Source organism: Manacus candei, unplaced genomic scaffold, assembly GCF_025592945.1.
Source record: "Manacus candei isolate 608988 ecotype Guabito, Panama unplaced genomic scaffold, ASM2559294v1 h1tg000014l, whole genome shotgun sequence".
Taxonomy (NCBI): domain Eukaryota; kingdom Metazoa; phylum Chordata; class Aves; order Passeriformes; family Pipridae; genus Manacus; species Manacus candei.
This window is the reverse complement of record NW_026138062.1, coordinates 4,427,844-4,452,445: the sequence shown is the minus strand read 5'-3', so window position 1 is coordinate 4,452,445 and position 24,602 is coordinate 4,427,844. Positions and strand designations below refer to the sequence as shown.

The 24,602-nt window shown below is 37.7% G+C and overlaps 1 protein-coding gene across 4 annotated transcripts in view; it reads right to left on the bottom strand.

Moving 5' to 3' along the window:
* ABCC4 (ATP binding cassette subfamily C member 4) overlaps nt 1-24,602 on the bottom strand; it is a 147,020-nt gene that overhangs the window by 6,752 nt on the left and 115,666 nt on the right. For all 4 annotated transcript variants that reach the window (XM_051780581.1, XM_051780582.1, XM_051780583.1 and 1 more), the window contains 4 exons: nt 23,501-23,590; nt 22,845-23,017; nt 16,581-16,686; nt 2,420-2,554 (listed from right to left, as the gene is read on the bottom strand). In XM_051780581.1, coding sequence (XP_051636541.1) covers nt 2,420-2,554; nt 16,581-16,686; nt 22,845-23,017; nt 23,501-23,590 — 504 coding nt within the window. The remainder of the gene's footprint in view (nt 1-2,419; nt 2,555-16,580; nt 16,687-22,844; nt 23,018-23,500; nt 23,591-24,602) is intronic.

Genomic DNA, 24,602 nt, shown 5'->3' with positions numbered 1-24,602 from the left:
CCATATTGTTCCAGAAAATGCACTGAAAGTCTCACCTTAATGAAAGTTCTTGGTACAAGTTTGTTTTGTACAGGTCCAAATTGCAATAAATCAAATAATCATTGCCAAAGCACAGCCACACTCCAAACCATTTTACTTAGCAACCCACTGTAACTACTTTTGAAAAGTATGTATATATGTCATATTACCATTTCTTTTTATGTGCAGCATACTGTTTTCCAAAATCAGAAAAAAAGCTTTTCGTAGAAACAGTTCTTAGTAACCACAGTAGGAATGTAGGAGACCAACAGCAATGCATGCAACAGACTTACTAGTTTAAAAAGAAAAACAATTGGAATCAGCTCTTCTGACTAAGCAATTTCTCTGAAAGTACGCACGAAGCACAAGGGACAGCAATAACAAAAACCCTGAATTATTCAAGTCCTTCAAACAGAAGGAACTGTAACTCTGCTTCTGGGTAGCTGATGACTGGAGATACAGTCTCTAGATTCCCATATTTTTGGGTCGAGTGCGGATAAGCACCATGCTTTGCATTCTTGGCAGATGCTAAAGCTTGTATCTGCCTTCTAGCCTGGGAGTTAGCAAACTTTTTCATCAAACCACATTTCAGCAGAGACTGGTTCCTGGATCTCTTCCCTTCCTGTACAAAATCACATAACATTGATGTGGTAACTGCAGATGACTGTATGGGCAAGTAACATCAGGCAATTATTTTTATACATTTTGAATTATCTTTGAATGCAATTGTGCAACTGGGGAGGGCTGCAGGGAAGGAACAAGACAGCATGACATGGCTAAATTTCTACAGATGACAGCTGGACAGCCTTACCTCTTGCCTTTCCAAGGATCGAGCCTTAGGAAGCTGGCCTTCATTTTACAGACAAACAATGGTCACATGAATTTGAAGCCATCCTTTTAAACATCACTTATATAACCTCCAGATTGTCATACACATACCACAAAAAACACAGCTAACCCATTCCTTTCTAATAATAAAATATATGAAGCTAAACTGCGGCAACGGAGAGGGACAGCAGGACTCATAACATAGCTTTGTTCAGGACAAAGCTGTTTCCCCAGTTCTGCAATTTGTGCCACACAAGAATTTATAGTGTATGCTCTTAGCTACAATGCTTCACTTGAAAAACTCCTTAAAAAAAAATTCTGAGTATGAACAGACACAAAAATCTCTTCTATAATCTTCAAAAGGTCCTGTAAAATAGCATCCAGACATGAGCGCGAAGCCTCCATGACAGCACAGTCTTCCATTTTTTTACAACTTGCTGGAAAACAGTCAGGCACCTGCCATTTTGTTTCCTGTCTTTATGTGTTGCTCCCTGTCTACTGGTGTTTTGTTTCCTCAGGAAACAGTCTGGACTTTGTGATCCCCTAGCTCTGCTCCACACATCCAGTGTCTTGAGGAAAGGAAAGCATAAAACCTAAAAACCTAGAGACTCTTGTCTCTAAAAGGTTTTCTTAAGTCACTACATGCTTAATATCAGTGCCTTACTTGAATGCTGAAAGTACAGCTGCATGAGCATGAAGCAAGTTGCTGCCAAACTGAGCACTGCCAGTCTCAACTGAAGCAATGCTGAAACTTCGTTGGCACCGAATTAAAATCTTGCTCTGGACATCCTGTGTGGTAAATTATCAAGAAAAAAGAAAGCAAGCCAATGCTAGTCAAAGAGCTCTTCAATTACAGGTCATTTCTTTAATCTTCTTATCTCTGCTTCAGCTTTCCATCTGAAAAGTGGAGATGGTATAGCCTCACCTCAGAGGCATATTATGAAAATTAATCCATTGATGTCTCTTAAACACTTTGATTGCCAGAGGAATGCTCACAATTACATTAATAATTCTGTACTCAGAGTAGGATTGGAATAGTAAGCAGTAAATCAGGCACAGAGCCTTGTAGGGAACAAGGAGGCAACAAAACATTCAACAGCTGTTTGTTAATTGAGCCCTGCCCATCCTATGTGCAGAACAGAGCAAGAGTACAAGAAGAAAGTAAGAGAATACACAACAGTAAAAATGTGATTACACCCCCAGAGACCATAATATAATGCATAGGTACTGAAACCCAACTATAATACAATGGGTCCTTAAAAAAAGCCCTAACGTGTTTTTTTACAGGAAGTTCTTTTAGGATCAATGCCCAGCACAGGTATGTCATATATTATTCACACTTACTGTTTTGTGTACATACTAAAGGAGGCAAGAAATCCAGACTATCTTTCCACTCAGGGTATATAAATACACTTCCAATTTGCAAGTCTGTGTATATCCCACTGAAAATGATGGCTTTGCCTTGCAAAATTGACATATCCTTTAGTGGAAGGCTTACTGTAACACTGAATATGCTAACTTGAGATAAACAAACTACACAGACAAACTTAATTATCTCTTCTTCTAAAATTACCCGTTTTGCTGTTTCAAACAGAGAAGCTGCTTCAGTCTTGCCCACTTGTTGCACCATTTTATAAAACAAGCTGTCTTGTTCTTGAAGCAAGATGTAAGGTTCACCATATTCTTTCAGTCTTCCTGCATCTAAAACCTGTTAAATCAGCAGAAACCAATGTATTAACATAAGAAAATTAAAAACTACATGTTAGAGACTAAAAACCAAATGTAGGCGACTACAAGCAAGGGGGAAATGCATGCAATTGAGTACTAAAATGAATTTTGTATCCTGAAAATGAAGTACGTCCTCTTCAAACTAGTATAGCACTTTCTCAGTTTACAGACCTGTTGAACAATTTTAGAGTGCCCTACAGCCATTCCACCTATAGGAATCCAATGTAAAGTTATGCAGAATATGGAAATACAATGTTGGTGCAGCCAACAAAACAGCTTATAAGATTCATTGTGTAAGAAGGAAACAAAGAGGTCCAAAATGGGCTCTGAAGTAAACAGCTGTGGGTAAAAACCACGCAGTAACCACCAAGATGGTTAAGGGAGAATAAGTAGGTCTTTTGAATTAGAGGAGGTGAAGATGTAATTAAAGAAAATGAGGGTGTTGCTGAAAAGATAAACAATTTCTTGCATCAGTTTTGCCAACTACGTGTTAGAAAGATACTTAACCATGAACCTATTCTTTCTACATAAAAAAAGATGAGATGCCACCACCACAGGCGCAGGTACCCATAAAGAGGGGAAGGGAGAAAGAAGAAAACAACAGAGAAATTAAAAAGGCATTAAGTCAGCAAGCTACAGAGAATATACACAGTCAAAAATATCAGAAAAAAACCCAGGAATAATCTGATTGAACCTCTAAGAAAATATTCTCACACTAGTGACTCAATTTAAGACTGTACGATAGCAAATATTGTGCTTACATTTTGAAAAGCCTTATGGGATTAATTCAGGGAACTTTTAGACTAGCATATATATTTTGAGATAGGACAGCAATTTAGTTAAGACAGTCATTAAAACAGTCAGAAAAAGACACACAGATCACAGGTAGAATTTGTTCTGTAAACATTAGCAATCACAAATCTGATACAATTCTTAATGCACCATAAGAAAACTAAAGGAGATATGGTTTATATGGATTTCCAAAAGATATCTGGTATAACTAAACAGCTGTGCTACAAGGGGCAAATGTTTTCAAGAACGTGGACAGAAACTGAGATTAGAAATACACAGTACATTTTTCTTTGTAGAAAGTTGAACAGGTAGGAACCACATGATTCTGGCATATATGGTAGCTATGATTGTGTTAAGTGATCAGAAAAGGAGGTATCAGAGAAGTGACAAACCTGCGAATGACACAAAAATGTGCAGGTAAGTCTAGGCCACATATTCAGATACACCTAACTAACCTAAAAGAATGAGAAACACAATAGCAGGGAAATGTCAATATTGACAAATGCAACGCACTCAAATACCTAACTGGCTTATAAATTAATGGTATTGACTCAAGAAAGAGATTTGGGTATTAGTCTGCAAGTTCAGTACTTTAGGCCATGAGTAGGAGTAATGAAGTTTAAAAAAAAAAAACGAAAAAGAATTTATGTGAGAAAACAAAGTAATTCAGAAAATATTTTTATTCTTATATAAATAAAAAACTGAATACACATGGTATGCTATTGACAAAGATATTGCCCCAAAAAAGGACTTCAAGGACTCATAACTCAAGCCATAATTGTGGTGTACATATTTGTGAGGAAAAAAAAATGTAATTAAAAAAATGGAGCTGTTCATTTCATGAAATAAATTAATAAAAGGTATTATGAGGACAACTTCCAAAATAACAAAAATAGTTTGTAAACTTCTGTTTGAAAGAAGAATCTCTAATAAGTTTGGCGGTAAATCCTACGTCCTGTGAGGAAACTTTCCAACATGCCCTTTGCCTGTGTGACTCCTTGAAACAAAGCACCTTGATGGCCAAGGGCACAGCAGATCTCCAAGTGGCCTAGACCCTGGTTAATCACAAAACCCACAGTGAAGGGGCACAGCTGAGCTGATCCCTTTGTCTGCACCACAGTGAAAATAAGGTGCTGCAGAGATCACTGTTGACTTGTTTGACACCAGGGACCCAACACCTGGGGAGAGGCACCCACCCCTTCCCTTCCGGTTCAGTTAAGTACATGGCATTTGAATGGAAAATAACTCAGCCAACAACAGCAGCATAATTACATCTAATCTTATAAATTGTATGCGCACAAACCTACAAGAAGATATCTGCTATTTTCAAAAGCTCATAACTTAGAGCATCCAGCCTATACTATGATTTTTCTTTGCAAGTGTTTCCAGTGCTGTTTGGTATTATAGCTGAAGAAAGTGCTCGTGGAAAAATGTTGAAATATTAGTAATATTGCACAGCACAATATACAGTCATTTAATATACAACAGCTGCAATATTTCACCTGCAAAGGTATACTTGCACAGATGTTTATTTTTCAGTGTAATTAGTCCTATCCCATTTAATCTGAATATTTAATGATTAATTACAAACATAATTTTAATCACAACCTTTTCTATACCACAGTATGTCACAACTAGGGACAGCTTCCTTAAAAATGCAATAAATTATCATATACAATTCAACATTTAAATCTATGCCACAGCATAGAACATCTCTGGTGCCTTCAACAAGTAAAGATTTTTTCAGCATAGCACTACATTATACAATCATTCCTTAAGAAAGGAAACAAAAAGCACCTTCATTAAACATGTCTCTTACAAGTAAAGAACTGCAACAGAAAAGTAGAGGGTTTAAAAAAAATTATATTTGCAGTATTGGAACTTTAACATTCATTTTGCAAATATCTGAAACAACCACAAACACCATCTTTCCCCTCCAGAGAACCTGGGAAAAAGGAAAAAGTTATTCTTCCTTGAAAAGTTTTAAACAGCCAAGTCCAGAAGATGAATGGATAGAGCAAGCAATTTCTATCTAGAAAAACCCCATTCACATTTTAAACAAATCATTAACCTATTCATAGCCTTTCTTGGGGAATAAAAACAATCTTATGTTATGAAAATAGACAGAACAACTATAGGAAAACAAGCTGTGTTACTTTTTAAAAAAATCTGAAATGAAAAATAAACTAAAATAAAGAATGAAACTGAACAGACAATATCATTCCTACAAGTCAGGAACACTCTATAAACGCTGTTTACCAAGAAAACCCACTTTCTACTAACTGCTGTCATCTACGAGACAATGGAGAAAATTTAAGCTGATTTACTTGGATACATTTATATACTTATACATTTATTAAAAAGCGCTTAGACAAAGAGATAGGTACTCTTCTTTGAAGAAATATGCGCTGATAAAATTTAAATAAATAAATAGGTACTTTGGCTAAGGCTTTGCATACTCTTACTCACTGACTCCAAGCCAAATTAAAATCATTAGAACTTCAAAAAGCCAACTAATCATTCAGGAAAGGTGGAATCTGGTGTTTACCAGCCACATATTTTCTGATCAACTTGCAACGCTTATCACTGCACAATCCAACAGAATCGAACCCAGATGTGTTCCAAGGCAGTTGTACCAGTGGAACTTGATACAGAAAAGCCAGAGAAGCTTGTAGCTGGCGAAATCAGATCAGCAGGGAGATTAGAGAGGACACACACAGGAGCGCTTGACTATGAATCAGGCTGGGATTTCATCATAGACTTTAACGCAGATATTCAGAGAGAGGGATTTTGCACAAAACATTCAAGTTTTCAGCTCCTTGGTCTGACTCTTTATAAAATACACCAAATAAAGACTCATAATCATTCTGTGGGAGCTAACTGCCTCTGAAATATTTAGACAGCCCATAGTAAAATAAAAACAAACACAAAAAAGCTATATAAACCCAAAGTGGTCATACATAAACCAGGGCCAGATTCTCCAGCCTCTTGGACTGGCGGCTTTTTTTAACTTGCCTGAACTGTTCTTGCCTTTGAAGTACCACCTTTATGACTTCAACAGGATTTTCTTTAGTGAAAGAGTAATTGCAAGAGCACAAAATTTACCAAATTGGCTGCTGGCGATCACGCAAAAGAAAGCATACAGGAAAATTTTTATTCAATGGAATTTGCTCACCTCCCTGAGTAAGGTGAAACCACTCTTTACCTATAGCTATTCAAATTAGCCTTACTCAAGCAGCATTATATAGAGACATCTTAAGTTCAAAGAGAGCTCAAATGATATATTTTTCTCGAGTAAAATCCTCCCATGCCACCTAATTCTACTCCATCTAATGTTATATTCTTGGTGAATAGTCTGGGGCAGTGACTTCTCATCCCAGCTGTGATCTTTTCAGAAGGATAAGCAACATGATGGGTAGAAAACAATAGTTTTGCACAGTAATTTGTTTGATACTTGAGGCACAGAGTAACACAGAAAGAGTGAGATAAAAAATATGGCAGGGAAGGACAGAGAAACAGACAATAAGTATTTGATCTTGACTGACCTGAAACGGCAAACATGAAAAGAGTATTAGCCATTTAAATGTGTTGTTTATGTTAACTCTAGTTAGCACAGAAGCAGTATTTGCCTATGCCACAAAAATGTTGCTGAACTAAATTTGGGTAAGGTTTGACAACTACATTTTGCCTCAGCTGTAACCTAAAAGGGTATCTCCCCCCATCTGGCTTAGGTCCCTCCCCAGATCCCCAAACTTTGCAGTATTTCCATTCCATAGCCTCATGGTTTAATGTATTAACCAAGACAAAAAAGCAGGGGAAGGAAGACAAAAAGGAAAACATAAAATGGTGAAAAAGAAATCAGAGATCCATTTCACAAAGCAAAGAGAGAAATAAAGCAATGAATGATGAGGATATTACGTCAAGATAGTCCAGTTTCCAGCAGAGCCAGGAGAACACTCTTCTCCCTCATGATTCCTACAACTAACCTATATTGTTCTGTTGCACAGGATTTTGGAAAAGCAAGCACTCATTTTGTAAGTGAATTTTAAAATTTTCTTTGTGGATTAATATATGTAAAAGAAGTGTCTTTATCCACAGAAAGAGAAAGAAAAAGGGCCTTTACAAATGCTGTAACAAACACCATGTACTTGCAGCTACCCATAGACATAAAAAAGAAAGTTCTAAATCCTGCGTTTTCTAACTTTCAGCAACAAAAGCAGACAAACCAAGAGAACAATAGTTATAAAACATTCTGAGAAAAAAACAGCGCAAGGTTGGAAGTGTTCAGCAACAGAGGAGGGGGGCATGGGAATTTATTTCAATTATTATTGAGGAATGGTTAGTATTCTTATTCACGTTCCTATTCACCATAAAGCCAGAGGGGAAATGGGACATTTAAGAGTTGATCATAAATGTTTTTATTTCCTATTCAAAAGGAAAATAATTCAAGCAAATTATCTCCTTGGGAATACATCTGATTTAATTTAGACTTGGAGAAGACATCACCAAACAACAAAATTATTATTAAAGTTCAAAACTCTGCTAGGAGTACAACTTTGAACAATATTTTCCTCAGAGAGCATACATCAAGATGATCTTCAATAAAGTCCTGGGAAGAGGAGAATATTCAGGAGATGCTTCTGGTTACATCATATTGTAAGGAATATATTTACCCAAGACAATACATAACTTTGTGGGAAAGAGTCAACAGCCTGTGCTCCAGTTGGCATTAAGTTCAGATGCAAGCATGTTCTGTCTCTTCTGTCTCATCATGGTTTGTCAAAACAGACCAGAAACAAGCACATACTTCTCTGAAGAATCATTTATAAACATCAACCTATCTAAACATGCTGCAAACATCGAAGAACATTGAGAAGGCCGCAGATATAACTCAGAGCCATTTAGAGCTTCTTTTTTTCTATTCTTTTTAAAGTGTCCCCCCCTTTTTTTTATTTATTTTTGGTAGTGGAGGTTTTTTTGGCTCTCTTTTGGGTTTTTTGTTCTTAAATTTTTTTAAGTCTTCAGGTTTAATCAAAGTAGTCCCCAAGCTACTTCAGGGTTCCTATACAAATTACTCTACCAGTAAATGAAGACAAATTTGGTGTCAAATAACGTATATTTCATGTATCATGCGTACAAACAAAGCAGAGCACATTTGGGCGCTTACCTTCTTATAATCTGAATTATTATTATTTTCAAACTTGCAAAATATTTCACCTCAGCAGAGCTTAGCTATGCTGTAACAATGCCAAACCTGCCACTGGTCACTGGGATTCAACATGTACCCCCCCTACCCACAAGGCAACTTCAGACATTTTGTTCTGTAATCACAAACAGTGGATTTCTTTAAAATGAAATTACTCTTGGGCTGTAACTTAGGGGAAATGGAGCATGCAGCACTGCAAAATTGTTGTACCTAAGTTTTCTTTAAGTTTCTTGCAGAGATTTAAAAAATTTATCTTTTTCTCCAATGGATGGCACACCACTGTAAGCTGGCTGGAACATTGTGGGGAAAAATATCAATTATGTGTGTAGTCATGAGACTTATTCTACTGCTAATCATTTGATATTAACTCCTTCTGTATCTTGTTGGAGAAAAGCAGCCTGTAAAAACCATGCACTGCAAATGTCTCTTGTACAGTTTCCCCACCTCAAAACATCTACATCAGTGTAAGTTCAACCCTTGCCTCAGAGATTATGAAGGGATCTCATGCCAGTGCTTACCAACAGCTGTACATGCTCTGACAAAACTCTCCCTTGGTCAATCAGTAATGACTGTTTCCATCACTGTAAAGCCACATTTCTCAACTGGGATTGAAAAATGGCTCAAATGTGTCCCTGAAGTGATAGAAGATATACTTCAGTTTAAGAAATCCCACTCTTTAATAAGGCTTTTGAGGGCCTTAGAAAGTTAGATAAGCTACACGGATATTATACTTTTCAAGAGGTTAAGGAATATTGTTGCAGATGACTGAGCATGTCTCCTAGTTTTATCAGTTTCTGATGACAATGAACTTGTGGCTCAGCTGCCATGCACACAGTTTCACCTTATCAGACACTCTGCTCAGAGCATCAGCCACCAGCATGACCTGTACTAATTTGCTTTTAAACAGTAATACACTATTTCTGAGAGAGCAAAAATAATTCTCTAAAGATGTGTTAGTATTTCTACTATGGTCTAGATTCCATATCATTGTCTTCAAAGAAACATCATCCAACCATCGTCTTCTTATACTGATGGTAACACATTCACACACAAATGCCTGACAGAATGAGAAATTAAGGTTCATGAAACACTGGCTTCACTTCCTGCAGAATTCAAATCCAGCTCTTCGTTTGAATGCTCCCAGCTGAAGTACTGCCTCAGTAATTAGTTGTTTTATTTAGGCAAAAGAAGAACCTTGTTGGGCAGCCCTCTTGAAATGGGAACAGTTTTTAAGAAGTCAAAAGATGCCAAGGTTTTGGAGAGATGTGGCTTAAAACTTGCAAAGAGAATCAACAATTCTAGTATATTTTAGAGCTCATTGGGATTTTTACTCATTTTAGAAAGAGCTGGGCCAGGTGTGATATTTACTACTGTCATAGACACTTTTCAGCTGACAAGACTTGCTCTGATACACAACCATGGCACAGCTCAGTATTTTATGCAAAACACTGCCTATACATCATTACCATATCTTTTCTTAATGGTAAAGATGCATATATTACTCAGCTTTGAAAGAGATATTTTCACTGTTGATATTTGAGGAACTAAATCATTAAATTCCAAGAAAGAACATGGAAGGATCTAGTTTTCCTTTGTGGTTTGGTAAATATCAACCTAGTTTCAAAAGATCTGGCTGGCAACAGTGAAAATTGCCTTTGTTCAGAATCAAAACAAAACTGACCATTTCTGAAAAATCATTTACTAAATGCTCAGCTCTTCCAGAAACTCTGAAAGACTTGACTTAACAAAAGATAGGAGAAACCTAATGGTTCCCAGGCCCTCTGCTCTCCATGCAGGTCCCCTTCTATGAGTACCCCTCATATTCTTATCTTCACATTTCTTTACCCACTTTGGTCCCACAAGACAACTGGGATTTTTCTTAGGTTGAATTAAAAAATAGTAAATTTAGTTCCAATATTCCCTAGTCCATATTTTCAAGACAGAGGCTAAGTCAGAAAAGGAGTTTTATTAGTGTTTGTTCCTTTTGAATAATAACAGAAGGTGCACTAATATGAATGTAGAAATTTTACTGTGAATTACTGGATTCAGATCCACAAGGTACTTTAAGGTTTTTATGAAAAATCAGATGCCTAGTTGCAAAAATTTGGCATTCATTCTAGCTACTATAATGCATTAAGCTCCCTTTAAATTCTTTTAACAGAACAGACTTCAACAGCACAAGTATAATATCCAATAATATTTCACCACTCCAGATACTGGGCTAATAAAAGGTCAAAACCCCTCTTGGCTTTGTGTTACAGAACAAAAAAACCCCAAACAAACCAAACCCATTTTATACCCTTGCAGTTGTCCTGCTTTAGAATTTTGAAAGACTGAAGAGAAGTTCTAAATGTAGTCCTAATTATTTCTTGTTTTCATAAAGTTTCATGTTCTATGGTCCCAGGCTTCAAGAATATTTACAGTCTCACCAATTCAACTCTCTTAGACATCTTGAGCACTTGAGGGCCTCTATCTGACAGTGGGTAGCTCTCCACCAATGAAGCAGTCCCATACATACATACTTAAAATGAGAGAGTCAACACTAATGGAGCACACGCAGTTTTCACAAAGAACTGTTCTACAACTAGGATTGTATGTTTCTGTATCTTGTGACTTTTGTAATCCCCCCTAAAATGAATATCAAGATTTACTGTAAAACAGATTCATTATCCCACAGTGATATTTAAATAAGTGGGGAAAAAAAACACACCAAAGGAAGAGTCAACAGACCACAGCATTTGTGACTTTAACTCAGTATTATTAATTTAAATGTACCACCACTACTTTCCTACATTCTCCACATCTCCATCTGAAGTTGGTCCACTGCAGCAAAAGCTCTCATGAAGGTATGAGCAGGACAGATGCACAAAACATGGTGCCTGATTTATGAGACCCAGATGTTCCACCACGGTAAACGCAACATCAGAAAAATGAGAATAACTGAACAAGGGAGGTTTACCATAAAGATGTGGGAAGTCATTTCCTATTGACCAAAAAACCAACTCAGGTCTGGCAGTGAAGTACACAGTATTGTTAGCCTGAATATTAGTCATTTCAGGATGTAACCACAACAGGTTTTCCCATAAATAAATCAAATCTCTTCCCATGATTCTCTCATCAGAAACTTCCTATTTGAATGACAGTTTTTAATTACTAGATCAAGTTCTGCTTGCATATAGAGTTTCCATTTCAAAGAAGTATTGCACTGATATGAAAACTCTCTATGGAGAAATATATTTGTCATTGGAAAATGCACAAGTTTTGACTACTCTGTGGCTTTCCTCTAGAGATGCCACAGCATAGCATATACAGTAAACAACTGCATAAGGTTCTTGGCAGATGCATATACCTTATTTGCTATTGAACCACTACGTCCCTGGGTGAGACTCACTTTCCATATGCTTCTGTTTTCTCCTCTGTAAAAACAGTTTCTGAAAAGTATTTCTCAACCTGGAGAAGGAAGCAGAGAGGAGAGGGAGGAACTGGTGACAGGGATTTTATGAGATCCCACTGGAATTCTTGGGAGTGGTGTCTCTTAGGTGCCCCAGGGTGCAGATGCAATTTACATAAAATGTCCTTGCCCTCTACAGAGGGTGAGTGAGTACAGGACAGGCAAGCAGCTGTTGTGGTGGTGGGGAAGCAACCTGGAGTGAGGGGCCAATGAATCAAGCCTGAGCTGAGCTTCTGCCAGGAGTTGCCATCATGGAAGAGGTAACTGCAGCATTTATCCTATCCTCCCCTTCTGCCAGGGAGCAGAGTGCCTGCTGTGCCAAAGGTACTGCTAGCACCTGATGGAAGGAGTTGCAACTTGGTTTCTCAAAGTAATGAAGAAAAAGGAATGAGAAAGTGTCCTATTATATGCTGGAGCAGCACAGAGGGAAAAAAAAAGGAGCTTGAAAACCACTGGATTATAATTTTATGGTAGTATTATTTGATGGTCTGACTTAACAAGTCTTTCCAACTTTGGTTCCAAAGATTGTATGGATAGTTCCCTATCTCACCCAGGTGTTTGAAGTTTAATTAATTAATGTTTATAAAGAGTGTTACAATTTCCAGATGAAAGGTCCTATGCAAGTGCAATGTAGTATTACTCATCGAGGTGATTGGGTTAGAGAGTATCACATTACACAATACAGCTCTTCCCTCAATGATTTTAAGCATTTGAAGTTCTGATAAAATGTGTTTATCACTAAGACAGATATAATGGAAATACTCTTAAGGCGTGACCTGGATTATGAAAGCTAAGGTATGGTTTTGGGAATGGAACAAACGAGAATTAAAACAACTCCTGAGGCCAGATTTGTCTACAGTTGTATAAAATAGATTCTGTTCTTCCTTTTTACCCTCTTCCAGTAGGCTTTTCTTCTCTTCTAAAATAGAACCGGTTATTATGGTGGGTGTGAGCAGACATGCAACAGTTCACGTTCAGTTCCTATTTCCATACTCATCCAACTTGACATTTTCTCATGACTTTCACAAAATTATTTTCTGTTCTCAATTTTTTTTTATTTTATTTTTTTTTTAATGTTTGGATTAACCCTAAGGGCATACAGGTTTTTTCTGAAAGTTCCACTTTAACCAGCAATTAAACTGAATTAAATCAAAACCTTGTGGACAACACCAGGCTGGAGACTGCAGTCAACACACTCAAGACAAGGCTGATATTCAGAGCTATTAAGGTCTAGACAGGCAAAAGGAATAAGTGAGCATGAACTTCATGACACTCAAGAATGACAAATGTAAAGTCCTGAATCTGGAATGGATCAGCTTCTTGCATCAGTACCAGCTGGCAAGTAACTGCCTGGGCATCAGCTGTGCTGAAAAGGAGGTGGTGTCCTGGTGTTCAGTAAGCTGAACAGGAGTCAAGCAGTGTGCCATGGGTGTCAACAAGAGTGCAAACCAAGGGAACTGCTTTATTCAGTGCTCATCAGCTCAAATCTGGAACATGGTGACCCTCAGTACAAGAAAGAGGAAGGCAAATTCGAGCAAGTTTGAAATAGGGTTACCAGGGTGTCCAGTGTACTGGAGCACTTGACCTGTGAGGAGAAGCTGATGGAGCAGGGCATGTTCGCCCTGGGGAACTGATAGTTTCGGGGGATTTAGCAGCAACCTTCCCATTGCTACAAAGAAGTTACTGAGAAGACAGAAGCAGGCTCTTTAATGAGTGGGAAAACAAGAAACAACTGCCATAAATGAAAGGGAGGCTTTCACTGGATATAAGAAAAAAAAGATTTCATGGCAGATGGGGCAGGTTGCTCAGAGAGACTGTGGAATTTCCACTTTTCAAGGTTTTCAAGACCCAAATGGAAAAAGCCCTGAGCAACCTGATCTGAAATTAGTGCTGACCCTGCTTTGAGCAGGAGGTTCTTTTCAGTCTGATTCAGAGGGAAGGGAGCGAAGCCCTAGGTTATGTATACTTGTTCAGGAATGGGCTGGGACTTTTGTGATCGAATTAAGTGTTGAACAAGTCTGCTCAAAATTTGTTTCAAAATAACTTTACTCATTATTTGTCAAAAGACAGTGGTTAATATTCTGACTGCTAGGGTCTATCTTTGTTCTTTCTCCTCCATTCTCTAAAACTTATCACAAAGATTTGGGATGCCTTATAAATGAAGGCATCATAGTACCTAGAGGTCTCAGTTAAAGGAGAAACAAAACCAGGATTTTTAATAATACCAGGTAATGGAATAACAATGCACTTTGTTTGTGCATTTCTGACTCTTAAAAAAGAATCTGTAGCAAGTTAAATTTGTGAATTACTAAAACACATTATTGACTAACCAAATTATATAACATACTGAAAGCTTTCTTTAGTTGAGTCTTCTCGATTTTTGTGATATTGAAGTAAATGATTAATTTTCCATGAATGCTGTTTTTATTGTGAATAACTCTCATTAATTAATAGTTACTCTTCTAGAGGAATATTCTTTTTCCTGGCATTTTTAACATGTTATTTTTCCAAAATTCTGCTATATCCTCATTAGAAGTTACATGCCTGAGTAAACCAAGTAATTAAAGTGTAACAAAAGCACACCTGCCATAACTCTGATCATTCTAAATATGCGATCATATTTCTGATTTGTCCATAAACAGAATCACTAACTAAGCATGTCAAGAAAACAGGTTTGTTACGAAGTCACGTCAGTTTTCCCCTTTTTTCTATCCTATGCTTCTCAACCTCCTCTCTCAAGAAATTACAGAAATCTGTAAGAAGATCAATATGCAGCAAAGTAAAGAGATGAAAAATGTTTACTGTTTGCAGACTCAAAGACATATCTTCTTGCCAATCTGTTTCTTAATACTCTAAAGAGACCAAAGGCATTAAAAAAAGACTGTTAGACAAATAGGAAACTAAAAATCTTAAGAGTGGCTAAACTGAAACAACATAAGGGTAAGAATAATGTACAGACTCTAAAAATGCAGTAGAGTAGCTATGTAGCTGGCAATTATCCTGAGAAGTTTGGAGAAAAGGGGAATTTCTATGCTTTGCTCCAATGATTTTTGGCAAAAAATTGTAAATAAAACATCTAGTTTTCATTGCAACTTCATGATAATAAAGGTTAAACTAGGAAAATATCTTCATGGAAAGAGCATTTTGCATATAACATGTTAATGGTGGCTAATGAACCAAAACCCACAGAAACCCCTTTGGACAGCTAACAAACACATACAGCTATTAATTAGGTCACAGTTGTTTCCTCACAAATCTTTTGTTCACGTTAGTTGTAGAAAACACCAACATATCCATTAAACCTGTAGGGAGGCATTCACCAGTGAAGAAAATATTTATTTATTATATGTTAAATGCTTGCAATTATATGATTACTTACGGCAGTTCTGCTGGTTTCTCTCTTTGTAAGTAAACTATAATCACTCAGCTCACAATCTATTCTACTCCTCAGAATACCACTCAGCTCAGCAGATGCAATTGTTTCATTTTGTGTACTTCAGAGAACCATTGTAACTCTTATCAAAGATTTTAAAATCTTTTGAGCAGCCAGTAAAAAAAAAAAAAACATGGAAAGATTTAACATGCTTCACTTTCATAAAACAAAAGCTGAAGAGGGTATTTTTTTAAAGTTACCACCAGGAGGTGGAAAGGTAATTTCTGCTTGAAGGCCAGCTAAATCTGAGTTCCACTTATGAACACAGTTTGCCCACTATGTCAGTTACTTCACTGACTAGTTGTGAAGAAAATACTTGCAAAGGGCTCATGTTCTTATTACAGAAAATGGTAAAACTTCAGGCTGCACATCATTTCAATGACATAAATGAGCCTGATTTCCTGAGAGCCTAGGAAACACCATTGCCTTTATGAAAATAATCAGCAAGTATTTCCTAATTTCTATGTGTGTGCAACACACTGTGGGGCAGACAAGATGGTAGATACGAGTATATCACTGGTCTGTTTGGAACAAAGATGGCAGAGGCTGCTGAATTGGTAGTGCTTCACCTTTTCTGTTTGAACCTTGCTTTAGAAAGCTGGCCATGTTCATTACCTCACCAGTCTAGTTCCACTTCTCCCATCACTACCTTTGCCCCAGGGTAGCTGCTGTCTCCTTACCTCCATGTCTCCTGCCCCAGAACCCGCACCACTTCCTCCTCACACATCCCACAGCAACTATTGTCACTGCCATCCTCAGCCCACCGAGACTGAATTAATAAGCCTGGCCGAATCCAGCTGACTCTGTCCAGAACCTCTTGGGTGTGTCTTCGCAGGCTCCTAGTACAGGCAGAGTTTATTTATTCTGCTGCTGCACCTCACCTGCAATGGGTTCATGTCTTGTGGGTTGGAAAGCCAGAGAATGTAAGAAGTCTTTTCAGGTCATTATGTCTAGAGTTTTGTGACTTGCTAATCACAGCAACGAGGATAACTAGGTTAACTAGGATAAGCCTAAAGGATGACTTAAACCCCTACCTACTTTTGTATCAAAATTAGGAAGAAAAGAGTCAATAACATTATTCTTCTTCAGGAAAGAAAAAAAAATTAAGCGGTTAACTGTCTTACCATAATCCTATCACTGTCAATAATGGTGTTCAAGCGGTGTGCAATGGTCAGCACTGTGCAGTGAGCAAAGGTTTCACGGATCGTCTTTTGAATGAACTCATCTGTTCTGAAACACACCAAGAGCAATGCAGACAAGAATAAGATATTTGCATGGATAACTGAATGGCAGGCAGGTTTTATGACTTTATCAAACATGACTGTATAGCAGGAAATACACTAACAGTTATTACAGTGCCTCTTCCTCTTGTTATATTAGATGACTTGGAGGTTATCATAAACATACTCCAAAAATCTATCATCTAATGCTTTATGAGGAAGGAGTTTCTTCTTGCAAGTAAAGCAGTAGGCTTCATTTCAGAAGACTAATTTCCCAGGCTTTGAATACAGAAAGAGGAAAATTCTGTAGATTCAGATAGTCCTAAAGATTTCTACACCAAAAAATTTGTTATTCTCTTTGGAGCTTTAGTTTGTGCAAGCAGTGAAGAAAAGTTGGTGAAAGTAAATAACCTTCATTGCAAATCAACTGAAGAACAAACACAAGACAGCCTAGAACTAAGGTTCTTGATTTCAACTGCAAAAGAGGATTAATTAAAGGAGAGGGCTGGTAAACTAAACTAGGACTGGAATAGCTCAAGAACTTGAATACAGCAAAAAGAAAACTTGGCATACTCTGTAAATTAAAAGTTAACTGGAACACACAACCCAAGGAAAGGGATAAAAGATTTCAAGTTAAGAGTCTCAAGCCTACTATATGAATTAACCACCTAAGAAAAGGATACCAGAAGGATACATAAGACTCATAAAGAATACAAACAAAGCTAAAACATAGACACAAGTACAGGGCTGAAGTGATACCTGCCATAAGTAAAGCTGAGAAAGTGAAAAGGAAATAAAATTATACGGAAAGATACTTAATACACTAAGATACTCTTAAGCTGTATAAATAAGCATTAAGGCAAAAGAACTGGAGCTTATTCAATTAACTAACTGTATTAGAGAAGCATTGACACCACCTAACTTAGAGCACACCAGTCAGGTGTTAATGTCTCTAGTCCTGTAGACATGACAGTCCTCTCTTTATCAGTGAAAGGGGAGAGGCATGGCTGGAAGGTGAGTCAGAGAACCTGAATTAGGCAGCCATCAGGTGATGAATGCCCTCTAGAGGCACCTGACAGCCCATACTGCATAGGTAGCCTTGGCTCCCAACCTGGGCACAAAGCCAGGCCATATGAATACTCACATATTTCCCATCAGCCTTCAAAAAACCCTAATGAGTAGCAGCAATGGAGAAAAAGGTACAGAAACCAAAATTCCAATCCAAGATGGAAGGATGCCACAAAGAACTCAAAATATACTGGGGTTAGTTGGACTAAGGAATCTCCAGCCTACAAAAGTCAGGCACTTGAAGGCATGGGACTCATTTCCAGGATTTCTATTAAAACATGAATTTGTTCTTTTACATATGACTGAAGAATAATAAAATGCTGCAGATACAGTTAGAACAGGACAAAGGAGGTATCTGGATAAACTAGTATACTTAGGCAGACCTGTTGGCTGCAACCAGTTGCTTGTAAAGCCTTAATTCTTCATATTGTTAAAAATAGGAAAATAAAATAAAATAAATAAAATATTCATGCAGCATGTCTTCCTCTTAAGTATTATTTTTTTAGACAGAAGTAGCGCTCCACATTGAATCTGTCTGCACATAATAAATATTTGGTATCACTTCATGAACTACACAAAAATAATTGTTTTGATGTCACCATGTCAAGAGGCACCTGCAATAAAAAGTGGACAGACAACTTTGGAAGAACAGGATGACTGAGAGGAATAGGAGCTCATGCTCTGAAGGACTAAATGTACCTTCTGTTACAAACTTAGTAGAAGCGATCGGCATGACAAAGGAATAGATAGATCCTTGCCGATGACAGGACGAATCATCAGAGAGGAGGAAGATACAAACAGTTTAGTAAGAATTCCCATGTATGCTGACTGCTATCTTCATCTGGGGACAGAAACATTTAAGTTCTGTCATGAGCTTGTTCTGGGTCACAATCTGAGAAGGCTTGGTCCTTCTGCTCCTACTTCCTAAAAGAAGCTAAAGAAAAAGGCGCTAAGCAAGTGTTCCTCAACTCCTTTTGAACCAAGGCCAGTACGCAATCAGGGAAAGAGACGGGAGGAGAAGTCAGGATAGACCCAGGCTCTTTAGTTCTGTGTGTTATCTCCTTAAAAAGGAAGTCGTTCATCATGTTCCACATCACAGCAATAGCAGTGCTTTCACCCCCATGTTAATGCATGTATGTTTTTTTGCTGTCTTCTCAGCAACGCTTCAATTACCTGACTACTCTTACCTTCAAAAGAAGAAAAAAAAACAGGGGCATACATGGAAACACTCACTATGGAAGAACCTTATAAAGACAGCAGGATGTGTTCTCTGCAACAGTTAACATAGCAAAATAGAAACAAAAGGTTTAATACTCGCTAGAATTGTGCAAAAGAGGCCTTTTTCTTTCCTTATAGTCAAGCTCAAGGTGAAGTTTCCTGCAGAGCTACTACACAGCACACAGAATCACAGCTTGCTCAGAGTTTTGAAAACAACTTTTTAAAGGGATCAAAATTATTTGTAACTCAGGTTATTCCTACTATTTTCTGAGAATGCCTTGAACAGCCTTGAACATCCCTGTCCTCTGCATTAATTTATTCTATCTCCTTGTATTACATGTATTCTTTAAAGCACTACCTCTTCCTACATTTACAACAAAAAACCATTTCTCATTCTTAGATAGATACTATCAAACTATTATCTTAAACAGATATTTCTTGAATATAAGCTTATCACTACTAAGAAACTGCTGGCCATATTGTGAGTGTGACAAATGTTCTAATATGAGACTACAAAGTAAACAGAAACAGACTTAATAGCTCCATCTTCAAATGTCATCGTATGAAATCTCATGCAGATGTGTCTGCTGACTAGCACTTGGCTAGATCCTCTCTAAGGCTCATGGTAGATCTTGGAGCATAGTTTTTGGGACAGCAGGCAGAAGCACCATTAGTAAGCTCCAAGACAATCTCGGCAAGAAGATGGGAAAGGCATGAAAATCTACAAGAGCAAGAAAAGCATCTGTATACAGAATTATGTGCTGACAGAGTAGAGACTATATCATATACCAACAAGAGCTAGATAAGTACCAAAGGAAGCATAATTTCTGTTCCTTTTTCAGGGCATAAATGGACTCTTTGTGGTGCCTGCCCACACTGAGCAAGTGGCCAGGCAAATGTTAAGTGATTTCATCACCCATCTAAGTAGATCAAACCCCATCATCTTTCAGGCACATTAAAAACCAAAGATGCAACCCAAATACCAAAACCAGGGCTGCTGGATGACAAAAGCTCAACCCTAATCTGATTATATAAAAATGGGAACCACGACACTCCCTATTGCAAGGAACAGTACACCATAAGAAAGCACAAAATGGTGGTATAGCTTCCCACAGGCACCACAGGTTGAGGATCTAACACCACGTTTCACAGCAACCCAAGATCTGGTGTAACCTGAATTAGTTGACTGTGTAAAAAGAAAACTATCTAAAGAGCAAGAATAAATATGATCTAAATGAGAAGCAACCAAGCTGCTGAAAGAACACTGGATAAGTCATTATCTTCTGCCTAATATTCTCCCGTGGATTGTCCTGGAAACGTATCTCACACTACACAACTCGTGAGTGACTTCAGATAATTTCTCCAAAAGAGAAAGAGTTACAGATAGCAGTTAGATGTAATAAAAGCTTAAACTTTACAAGGTTAAGTTGGCTAATGAACTGAACTATGTGCAATGTCTGTTTTTACCAGACTCAATGAACAAACAATGTAAAAACGTGGCAGTGGTCTGGTCCCAAAGAGTTTTGTCCTCTGTAAGCAGCAAAAATACAAGTTAATGCATAATACTGCAGTCAGTGAGCAGAAAGCTCAGTAAGTTAAACAAAGTCAGTATTTTAAAGAAGTCTCAGTTACTAAAGATCTTGTTTTAGTGTATCACCAAAGCGACTACAGAAAGATTTTCAGCATTTTCACTCCAGATCTTATGCAATATTCCAGAACAACTGCTTTAAAATGACCCTATTCTTCAGAGTGAGAATGGACCAAGAAGACAAAATCAAATTTTATGTCTGTCAGTCATCACATAAAACATTCAAGTAGTCTGACTTAGGGCAACCTTCTCTATGGTAAGCTCCTCCTCCCCCTCACAAAAGTGCTGACACCCCTGCAGCATGCAGAGCAAGTGGTAGCTATGAGGAGCAAGGCGGATAATATGGGTATATATGGGATCTGGAACATGTAAGAAGGAGGGAGAAGGATGAACTCCAAATTCCTTCCCTTCACTCCCAGCAGCAGATAAGAATGGCCTAGCTGAGCTGGAGAAACACAGTGGGGAGTACTCTCAGCCCTGGGGGGTAAAGTGCCCACCTCTCTCTCACCCTGCTGTCCCATCCACTGCCTCACATCACCTTCCTTCTCCTCTTCCCACTCCTAAACCCTGCCTTCTCACACGTGCTTCCAGGTGGAGCTGCAGAAGGGACATGGTGGCAGCAGTAGCTGAGGCAAAAAGATCAAGAGCCAGAAAAGCAAACAAAAAAAGACACAATATCTCCAGAGCCAGCAGCAGCTCCCCATGGTTTCCTATCTCAGGTGCCTGATATGATGTCTGCTTGCCGCCAGTCTAGAGACAAGGGTGCCAGGTATGGGGGTTGTGCATCAGAAGAGGAGGAGGTTTTCCTTACATGCCAAAAATGCCTCCCTTAACTGCTCAGTTAAGCAACCCACATCAGCATTTCCTGATGATGGTCCTATCAGATTGCACAGCTAAAAAATGCCTGGCTCTAATTATACCAACACATTAAGGAAAAGGTAATAATGACTGTAATGCAAACTGAATTCAAAGAAGAAGTTCCAAGATATTATTTGTATTGTTATGCTTAGAGTTGATACAAACAAACATTTACCTTATTATAATATATATTGCAGTACACATTAATCAAGATCAATTAAATGCATAGTGCAAGTTGAGAACACACATGTGAGATGCCTAAATAGGGAGGGTGAGTAAGACGGTATTAAATTTCCGCAACTATGATTAATCAGAGAGTTAATCTATCAGAGCTCAGCCAAAAATAAACTAATAGTAAAAAAAGTAAAAAAGAAAAAGAAAAGAAAAAAAAGAGAACCTCTGGGAAGGTTTTAGAAATACACTGTCAGCTGAACTGCAAAGCTACCCTAGTGGCACCACTTCTCCCCCAAGAAGATGTTATAAAAATGAGTCACGCCCAGATGACATACAAAATCCTTAATGCATCTGTTTGAGGGACTTGCTGTGTTATTGTCCTCCTTGGACTTTGAGTTCTCCCTCAAGCCATAGTTTGTTGGAACTATATATTCAGCTCAGACTAATTGATGCAGTACGTTTGCAGTATTGTTTCCAAAATATTTCCATCAGCGTTTCAAATGTTTCAAAAATTAACAGTGGGGGTACTTAGCTATTGGAACAATTTAACAAGGGTTGTCATTGAATTTTTTTCTATTGAGGTTGGATGTTCTTCTAGAAGTACACTCTAGTTCAAACAGGAATGAATTCAGGAAAATTCTGCTGGCCTGAGTTATACAAGACAAAATAACGAATGACAAATTAGTCCCTCCTATAGATTTAAACATCTCCAAATCTGTTCTGCAATTCCTGTGGTGTTTAAGACAGCTTATCTTCTACCCCTGCCCCTATTTTATCTCCAACATCTGGGCCATCTGAAAGGACAGCATCTCACAACCAGAAGTATCCATCCAGTTTTGCTTAGCCATTTTTCACCCTTCTAGTTTTAGGGGGTTTGGGGAGTTTGAGATTAATTAATTACTTTTTAGTTATTTACTTCCAACAGACATTTCTTCCAGAAACTTGTTTCATGGCTATTCTGAAGTTACAGAGATGCATTTCCAAGAACATTCTTGTCTTCTAATCTATGGCTGCAGGACAAATGAACTTTGAATATTAATTTCCCTATTCTAGAGAAGGCACTGAAATTAGGGATATTTTCAGCACTTAGTTTATAGCATCTGCTCCACAACCAAAGCTCAATGGCCACACTTTTAATAGACAAATATGATGGTATCATTAAAAACCTAAAAACAGCAATACAAACTACATGTAATACAAGTACAGGTGAACATATTAGAAGAAAATCCAGCTCACTTTAACATGACAGATTTTGGTTTTACCTTGGGTCCACATTTGCTGTTGCTTCATCGATGATAAGAATACGATTTTTTTTTAGAACTGCTCTGGCAAGACACACCAGCTGTCTCTGACCAACACTAAAATTAGACCCAGATTCTGCCAGCTGCGTCTCCATTTTATTAGGTAGATCTTCCACAACCTCCTTCAGTTGCACCTGTTGACATGTCAACATATTGTAGGATGAGTAACTCCCTTTTAAATCACCTATTGTGAATCTGATGACACAACAGTAAGTATGCAAGGTTTGCCTTTTATATTCTGACACAAAATGAGCAAGCGCCAAGTTGGATTACACAGTGTGTCAGTTATTAGAATTCTAAAAACATTAAAGCACATTGTTAAGAATCTATTAATGTTCATTAAAACTAAGATATGAATCAAAATATAACCAAAGCATCATCCCAAAGGATAATTTTTTCACAAAAGACTCATATAACAATATACCTGTCTACGCACACACGCACAAACACACACATATACAAATGCACATACAACAGTGTACCTTTTTCCACCAACAGCTATATACCCTTATCAAACTTGATGAAAACATCTAAAACCTAACACACGCAAGCACTGTAATGTTGCTGTTATTTGGATTGTAAATATCAGATGTACATAATTAGATTTATTAAGTTACCTCTTCCAAGGCATTCCACAGCTCTTCATCAGTGTATTCATTGAAAGGATCTAAGTTTTTCCTCATAGTTCCAGTGAATAAAACAGGCTCCTAAAACCCAGGAAAATGAGCATTCCATTATAAATACAGGGTTTATAATGCAATAGGTAATTTAATGATAATCAGAGCTAACCTATATCAACAATAGCACGGAATACACAACAAGCAGCTATCATTTTTGAAATGCAAAAATGTATTTTACAATAGCGTGCTTAAGGGAGATATGGGGGGAGGTAAATGCGCAACTACTCTGTATGAAGATAATTTACCAAACAGGACAGGTCTGTTTGTAAATGGCTGTACACAGTTATGTCAGTACTTAAACGGGCATTTACATGCCACTGTCCTGATGCCACAAGCTATATATATACTTACATGAAATCACTGCTATTCCTCTGGTATTGTTAACGAAAACCAACAGCTAGTACTGTAAATGAGCTCACACTCCTAAATTACATTTGGGCAGTTTTGAAAACCTGTTTTTGAAGTACGTAAACCAAAGATGAATCAAAGAGCTCGCAATGACTTTCTGGTTTTCCTTCTCTATTTGGCTGTGTTTTGGGTTTTTTGTGGAGTTTTTTTGTTTGGTTGCTTTTTGCTTGTTTTTTTTGGGGGTGGTTTTTTTGTGTGGTTTTTTTCTTTTTTTATTTCATGCCATAAAAGCCCTTCCATTTTACCATTAGGGCTATGAGGAGCAGCTTTCACCATTTAAAATCTATACCCACTGAAGTTAATCTATATTGCCACAGCATCAAAACAAACTTACTTAGAACTGGAGCACTGCTGGGCAAAGCTCTCACTCAAAATACACCAGGGAGTCAAATCAGTACCTTCTCCCACTCAGGTACCAATATGGGTTTACCTGTGGTCGAAGCAAGTTTTGTTCTACTTCAGTTCCCGGTCAAATCAATAACAGATGATTAATCAAACTGTCACAAATTAATTTACACTGAAAAATGTAGTATTTAAGAAGTGAGAAGATAACTTTTGGTTCAGAACTCCTTAAGCAATATGAGTTGCCAGACCTGAGTCATGCAGTGACATGACTTTAGGGCTAAACTCA